Source organism: Pelecanus crispus, chromosome 14 (assembly GCF_030463565.1).
Source record: "Pelecanus crispus isolate bPelCri1 chromosome 14, bPelCri1.pri, whole genome shotgun sequence".
Lineage (NCBI taxonomy): Eukaryota > Metazoa > Chordata > Aves > Pelecaniformes > Pelecanidae > Pelecanus > Pelecanus crispus.
Window position 1 is genome coordinate 13,040,810 of NC_134656.1, and position 8,164 is coordinate 13,048,973.

The 8,164-nt window shown below is 54.8% G+C and overlaps 1 protein-coding gene across 1 annotated transcript; it reads right to left on the reverse strand.

Moving 5' to 3' along the window:
• Window positions 1-331: 331 nt before the first annotated feature.
• CCN5 (cellular communication network factor 5) lies at window positions 332-5,621 on the reverse strand. The gene is given in 5 exon segments (XM_075721365.1): window positions 332-433; window positions 587-780; window positions 977-1,228; window positions 1,857-2,073; window positions 5,532-5,621. Coding segments are annotated over 5 exon segments (855 nt in total).
• Between the last annotated feature and the right edge of the window lie 2,543 nt (window positions 5,622-8,164).

Genomic DNA, 8,164 nt, shown 5'->3' on the forward strand with positions numbered 1-8,164 from the left:
AGGGTGGGCACAGCTACAGATTACCTCTTCTTCCCCTCTGGAAAGGCAAAGCAGAGAGTGATGGAGAGATGGAGTGGGGTGGTGGCGTGTCCCCCATGTCTAGGGAGCAGGGGCATGTGGCAGAGCAGGTGCCTGGCCCTGGAAAGTTCCAGCTGCATGCGAGCAAGGCAGTTTTGCACCATGTCTGCACAGGGGCTGTGCCAGGCTAATTAAAAGGGTGGCAGAGCCCTGCCACTCGGGTGTACCCAGGGAGCCAGGCAGGAGCTGCAGATGTATCTCCAGCAATAGGGGCAGGTTGAGCCCACCTGTGTGGCTCAGGGTTATGTGGGATTCATGGTGCTTTTGGATTCAGACATCCAGAGACCTCAAAATTCAGGGCTGCACCTGCTATCAGATAGCTGTTTTCCAAGCACATTTTCAGGAGACGGTTTATCTGTCCCTGAGACACAGTCAGCTCATGGCTGGGGAGGGGTGATGGGGTGCCCACAGGTAACTGGGGGTCCCATGGCTTGTGCTGGCTGGCATTTCCCTTTCTCCATCAAACCTATTGCCCAGAGGCACCAGCTTCACCGAGGCCCTCACTTACTGCTGGGGATGCTGCCGGCAGAGCCAGGCAGGGTCTGGCCATGCAGAGCCGCCTCTGAGTCTCCAGCCTGCAGTAGTGGTTCTGGTTGGACACGCGGGTAGAAAAGCCCAAGCCACAGGTGGCCGAGCAGGTGCTCCACTCCGTGGTCCACTCCTGGCAGGGGTACGGCAGCAGTGGGGATGCTGCCCCAGGGGCTGGATGAAAAAGAGATGAGGGGAAAAAGGATGGTTGGAGCTAGGCACTGTGCAGCATGTCCTCCCGGTCCTGTGGGCATAGCCCTGTATGATGGGGAAATGAAGTGTCTCCTGTTGATGTTTGTGGTCTAGGGTGAAGGGACCGTCCCTAGAGACCTGCGTGGGCATCCCCTTGCTGGCATGTCCTGCATCTTACCTGCCCCAGCATCCCGGAGGAGGTGCTGGTCCCGGGCTTCACAGATCCACTCTGGGCAGCACTTGCCTGGGACCTCCACGCGCCGTGGGTAGGGGCAGTCTGGGGTGGGCAGCCGGACATCCTCCTGGCAGAGCGGGATACAGGTGAAGCCCCCATCCAGGCAGCGGCAGTGGAGTTTGCAGCTGGGTTGGAAAACCTCCCCATCTCGATAGACTCGGCCATTCACCTCACAGCCCTCATTGCTGTCTTCAACTGCAAGCAACATCCAAGAAGCCCGTTAGGGACAAAGTGACAGAGAGATGTGGATGGCAGAGGGGACTGCTGGGGGAAACCATGGGGCTGGCACGAAGGCACTGAATTGGGGGGCCACAGAAGTGACAGAAGGGTGTGTGAGGCAGACATGGGTTTGCAGCAGCATGTGCATCACCCAGCCTCCTCCTCTTCCCTACCTTCTCTCCTCATCAATCTGCATTTTCAAAGCAGCAGCTCACCAGTTGGTGAGAAACCCTTTGGCTCTGACCCTGCCTTTCAGGATTTTCAGGCTAGAAAAAGTTTCTCTGAAATTTCTATTCAGGACCCCCAGGCTCCAGCCCTGGCAGGGTGACTGCAGCATCCTTGGGACGCCTGTGTCCATCCCCACCCAAACCACCCCAAAACCCGAGTTGGCAAACAGCATGAGAGGTGGCCGGAGCTGCAGCACAGCCCCGCAGCCAAGCTGTGTGCCTCAACCCCAGTTAAGCTGCTTTCGGAGCCTTAACAGCTTCCCTAAAAGTGGTGAGGGATGCCTGGAGCTGGCTGGAGCCCTGGCCGGAGCTGGGGTGGGTGCTGGGCTGGGAGCACGGGGACATCCCCAGCGGGGAGTGGGCACCCCTGTGCTCACAGTTGCAGGTGGCTCCTGTCCCTGCGGACGCCGCGCTGTAGTCACAGACAAGGCCCTGGCTTTGGTCACAGATGTGGAGGAAGTCACAGGGCTCTCCCAGGCGCCGGGCGCAGATCTTGCAGCAGCCACAGCCATCCAGTACCAGGGGGGACCCGCGGGGGCAGCGGGGTGGAATCCAGGGGCAGTAGCATGGTCTCCGGCACAGCTGGGCACACACCTGCGGAGACAAAGCCATTGCTGACTCAATACAGGTTGTTTTTTTGCTAACGGCTGCTATTTCACTAGGACAGCCAGGTAATCCTCTCTCAATCATGGGGGCAGATTTTACGTGGAGGGAGGCTCTGAAAATCCATGGGAGTACAGCGAAGCAGCCTGGGAAGCTGTTGTCCTCTAAAAGCACAGCATGATGGGCACCCATGGAAAACAGGGAGAATCAGGGATGCACAGCACTCTGCAGGATGGGAACTTAAATGCACCATTGCTCTGAATACAAAGGAGGGGGATGGAGTTGCAAAGCGAACATCCCAGGTAGTGGTGGCCATTTAAACGGGGCTGGCAGCCCCAGAGGCAGCTGCACACTGCCCTAAGCAGCCCAGCGGGAGGGAGGGGAAAGCAGCCTGGCCCCATGCATGCTGCTGGGGTAGCTGGAGGCGCCCAGCTGGAAACGTGGCTTCACAGGCGCTGAATGCACATGGTGAGGGCACAGCACCTCACTCTGAACAGTCTTAACAGCTCTTTCATGCCAAGAATTACACAAGGGCATTGTGTTGGCAGTGGGGGAGCTGAAGCCAAAGGAACCTCACTGCTTTCCTTCCTGGTCCAGCTGCCTCCTCTGCCTGGCCTGGCCTGCTGGGTGAGGAGCCCTGAGATAGGCATGTTTTTGAGGACTGGGAGTTACATTTCCCCTCCCAGCTAGACTGAACAAGTACTTCGGCAGAGCTGTGCACCACAGTTGTTTGCCTGCTCAGCCGGTTGTTTGCCAGGGCTGTGCCTGCAGGACTTCACCCAGGCAGGTAGGTATATATCCACAGCTCATTCTGCTTGCACAATTACCCTGGCACAAACAACTTTTGCTGGCAGTGCTCATGCTCCCATCATGTTGTATCTGACAGGGCTGTTGCATATAGGGTCTGAAGCCAAGTCAGTTGGCTCTAGAGTTTGTAAGTGAATTTTTTGCCAGTATTGGCCTAACTGTGCATGTGTATGAGCCCCATACAGCAGCTCTGAGCCACCCTCTGACAGCCCTGCCACTCTGCTTGCCACACGGCCAGCACGCGCAACACAGGTAGCAGTTCAGCAAATGTGCAACCAAAAAATTCACCTGTGCTGGTCCAGACACTGGTGTCTCTGCTGAGACTGCCGAAAGATCGATGGGTTCAGCTGGTCTCTGTGGATTTTAGATACCCTTTTTCTTTCTCTTTTAGTTTCTCCCAGTAGCATCAGGTCTGACATGACCAGTTAGATGGAGAAGGTGGGTACTGGTGTGCTATCTGTTCCCTATTTGCAGCAGTTCAGATGTTTTTTATGGGCCTGTAGAAATGTCAGTGCTAGGAGATAAAATATATCCAAAATGGGCTGGGCAATCTGGGTCTTTTTCTAGTTTTATCGGTGAGCAGCATTATTAGTGTGGCAGAAACCAGAGCGAGTCTCATGGCAGGGACTGAAAGACTGGCTGTGGTGGCCACGTTTGGGCTGGAGGCACGAGGGCTCTTGGTGATTCTCCAGGCACTCCTGAATTCTCATGAGCATGCTCTATGCTGGGTAAAAAACTGGCTGGATGGCAAGGCCCAAAGATTGTGGTGAATGGAGTTAAATCCAGTTGGTGGCCGGTCATAAGTGGTGTTCCCCAGGGCTCAGTATTGGGGCCAGTTCTGTTTACTCTCTTTATCAATGATCTGGACGAGGGGATCAAGTGCACCCTCACTAAGTTTGCAGGTGACACCAAGTTGGGTGGGAGTATCAATCTGCTCGAGGGTAGGAAGGCTCTACGGAGGGATCTGGACAGGCTGGACTGGTGGGCCGAGGCCAACTGTATGAGGTTCAACAAGGCCAAGTGCTGGGTCCTGCACTTGGGTCACAACAACCCCATGCAACGCTACAGGCTTGGGGAAGAGTGGCTCGAAAGCTGCCTGGCCAAAAAGGACCTGGGGCTGTTGGTCAACAGCTGGCTGAACAGGAGCCAGCAGTGTGCCCAGGTGGCCAAGAAGGCCAACAGCATCCTGGCTTGTATCAGGAATAGTGTGGCCAGCAGGAGCAGGGAGGTGATTGTCCCCCTGTACTTGGCACCGGTGAGGCCGCACCTGGAATACTGTGTTGAGTTTTGGGCCCCTCAAGAAGGACATTGAGGTGCTGGAGCGTGTCTAGAGAAGGGCAACGAAGCTGGTGAAGGAGCGCAGGTCTTATGAGGAGCGGCTGAGGGAACTGGAGTTGTTTAGCCTGGAGAAAAGGAGGCTCAGGGGAGACCTGAAAGGAGGCTGTAGCAAGGTGGGTGTTGGCCTCTTCTCCTAAGTAACAAGTGATAGGATGAGAGGAAATGGCCTCAAGTTGCACCAGGGGAGGTTTAGATTGGATATTAGCAAAAATTTCTTCATGGAAAGGGTTGTCAAGCACTGGAACAGGCTGCCCAGGGAAGTGGTTGAGTCCCCATCCCTGGAGGTATTTAAAAGATGTGTAGATGTGGCACTTACAGGGACATGGTTTAGTGGTGGACTTGATAGTGTTAGGTTAACAGTTGGACTTGATGATCTTAAAGGTCTTTTCCAACATAAATGATTCTATGATTCTATGAGCACCTGGGGCAGGAGTCATTTCTCTATCACAGCTTACCCAGGCAGCCAAGGGCATTTTTCATCTTTCAGGAGGTTGCTATTACAAATCAATGTTTTAGAAAGATTAGCCAAGCCAACTCCATTAATCCATTTCCCCCCTTCTCCTTGTAATTAACTTGTCTTTAGATGACAACGTGGCTCCTCTCAGACATCTTAACTGTCTGGGAAAGGAGTCAAATAGGCACGATGCTGCCATGATGTCCCTGCTTGCAGAAGGTCTGCCTTGGGATTCAAGCAGCAATTAGAAGAACTTGGAGCTGAGATACCCCAAACTTTTCAGCTTTCCTGTTCTCTGTACAGGCAACTATTTTCACACAGAGTCCAAAAGGGAAAAAAAAAAAAATCACTACAACAACCCAGATCCTGTCAGAGGCACTGGCTTTGCATGAGCGTCCCAGGGAGTGGGGAGAGCTGAGTAATGCTGAGGCTGGTGCTCGCTGCTTGGCCCCCTGCCTTGGGAGCCTGGGCAGGGACCAAGGAGTCTGCAGGAGCCGCTACTGCTGAGCTGCCGCTCGCTTGCAGGGTCGCATACCGCAGCCCCGGGTGCGGGAGAGCTGCAGGGACGGACAAGCAAACAGAGCGCATTGCTGTCATTCCTGCATGCTCCATGGACTTGCACAACAGATACCTTTGGCCTGTGGATGTTAAGACCCTCCTGCTTAATTGCAAATGTCTCTCCCAAGCATAGCTCTGCCCCTGTGGGACTGCATAAATACAGCCTGTCTGCCAGCCAGTGTTAGCCACCGGGCTCGTTGTAACACCCCAGTCCTCCCTGCATCTCACTTTGCAAGAACCGGGTGCTTCCCCAGCTAAGGCTAAAGCTGCCCCAGGGCCCCATCTCTCTTACCTTGGCGAGGATGCAGAGGAGGGAGAGGAAGAAGAGCTGCTTCTCCAGCTGGAGCCTCATGCTGCTCTCCCCTCCGCTACTTCAGCACATCACCCCCCAGGCAGTTTGGAGGCAGCGGTGTGTTTGCAGGTTTTAAAGCCCCGAGTAGGTTCTTCTGGTGTTTATACTCTCCCTGCTCTGATGTCACTCACAGGCTCCAATATAAACATGAGTAGGTTTGGACAAGCCTCAACATTTTTTTTTCCCTTTATTTTTCCCCTCCCACATTCCAGCTGCCATTTCCACTCCCCTCAAGGTGAGAATGTGCTGTCCACCAAGACAGCGAGTGAAGGGAAGGGACAATCCCCCTGGGAAGCACAGGAGAGGGGCTGGGGAGCCAGGCTGGTGGAGTGAACCAGCTCCTTGCTGCTAGTCATGACCAGAAGGGAAGGTCCATGCCTCTGCCTACTGATCAAGGTCTGCCCAGACAGAGCTGGTGTCTTTCTCCTGGGTTTTGAGGGGTTTGGCGGGGCTGTCCCTGCTGCCACCCTGGGACATTGCCACGACCAAGCAGGAACAGGGCACCCACCCCTATATTTTATGCTGAGTGCAGTGCATGGGAAAGGAGTGAGTTGTCCATGTTGTACAGAGCCCTAAAGTCAAGGGCAGGATCCTGTCCCTCCGTCGCTGGGGACAGTGTGTGACTTACTTTTGATTTCCAGCAACTCAGGCTGCTGTGTGTGTCAGGCAAGCTCTCCAGGCAGTAGAGGTGTGATTCCCTTCTCAGTTTCTCTGGCACAGCAAGAGCAGGAAAGAGATTTGCTGCGGTGGTGGTGCTGCCACAGCATCCCCTGTCCGGCGTGGGGCTGCGGCTGCCCAGGGAGGCTGCTGGGACAGGGCGGGGTTGGATGCACATCATGTTGCATTGCCCCGGGGCTGGTACCTGATGCAGAGGGCTGCAGTCTGGCCCTTGCAGAAGCACTGCTGATTTCAAACCTTGTAAACCCCAATTCAGCTCCTGAAAAATTATGACCAGCTTAAGCAACCATGAGAATTTAAAATCCAGTTTTGAGGAAGAGGAGCAGGTGCTCAGCGTTTGCCTCCCAATGCTCTACTGCTTTTCAGTCTGCCCTGTGCAAGCTTTCATTACAGCCACTGTGTCTGGGGACTTGAGGCTGACTCTTAAGAAAGAAAATACTAAACATCTCAAGACCTCCAGGAAACTAAGCCCCTTCTCCACGTTCCCATCCCCCAGATCTTATCACAAGATGTAAGAAGGGGAATTTGTGAATCCAGAGCTCAAAGGAAAGGCCTGAGCTCACATCAAGATGCGAGGTGCCCTGCAGCTCTCCCCAGCCCCTCTGCTGCACCCCCTTGCTTGCAGGACATGGTCTGCGGGCCAGGAGTGCTGCTTCTGCCCTGGTCCAAGGGATGGATCCTGGCAACTGCACACAGACTCTCTGTGTCTTGCAGGCATGATGAGAACTGCTGCTATATATCGAATATTATGATATATGTTGGCAAACACACAGGAGGAGCTGGGTGCTGTATAAGCACAGCGCTGAAATTATGCAACTAGGAGTGATGCCCCATCCATCTCTCCAGCCTTTTTTCCCTTCATTTTGCTTTTGCGAAACAGGTCCTCAGTCACCCGAGCAGCAATCCCAACCTCAGCTGCACTGCTTGCCATAGCCTGGAAGCCAGGGCAGCCACGGAGCAGGGAGGGCAGAGCCCAGCAGGGAGGAGCACGCACGCAGAGCTCTCCTGTTACCACCCTGACTCTCCACTTTGGTTTTGCTTCGTTAGCTGCAATCAGTCTGTTAACGAGGTCATGGCAGCTTATGGAAATACCAGGCCACCTTCCAAAGGCTGTTGTCACTTATCCCGGTGCTGGAGTCTTCGCTCCTTGCAGAGGAGCCCCAGCTCCCTGCATCACCCAAGCCCTGCCCGCAGGCAACCCTGCCTGTCCATGCATTGCTCCGTCCTCTCTGGCAGGGGTTCAGGCCCTGCTGACGGGTGCTCACAAGCCAGAATGTTTGATGACAAAGGCTGGAGGCATATCTCATGCTGCTCTTTTCTCCTCTGTCCCCTGGAGCTGATGCCCTCCCACCGCCTGCCGTGTTTCAGATGCCGCAGCTCAGCCAGCCATCCCAAGGGTGGCTGTGGTGCCTCTATCAGCAATGGTCGCAGAGGAGCCAAAATGCTGATCCAGCATTTCTGCAGGGGGACAGGGAGTTCAATTCCAGGCTTGTGTTTATTAGGGACTCCTGATTAATGGGCTTGACTTAATTTCCCAGATGGAAATCAGGTAAGGGAAATAAAAACCTCTCATCACCCACAGTGAGCAGCTTTGGGAGCAGCCAACACCCCTGTGCGTGAGGCAACAGGGCACCCCCCAGGGGGGCTGGGGCTGCCTGGGAAGCCCACTGCCTGCCCTCTCCTGGGTACAGGTTCAGCTCTTTGGGGTGGGGACACCCTCCTTACCCTCTCTCTCAGCTTGGAGCAAGAGGGGGCATTGCTTCCCCCCCCAATGTCACTGAGATTTTGCTGCAGTAAGGTGACATCACTGTGATGGTATGACATCACTAGGAAGCTAGCAGAACTCAGGCAGCAACAGAGAACCGCAGCACCGAGTTAAGCAGCTGGACAGGCGC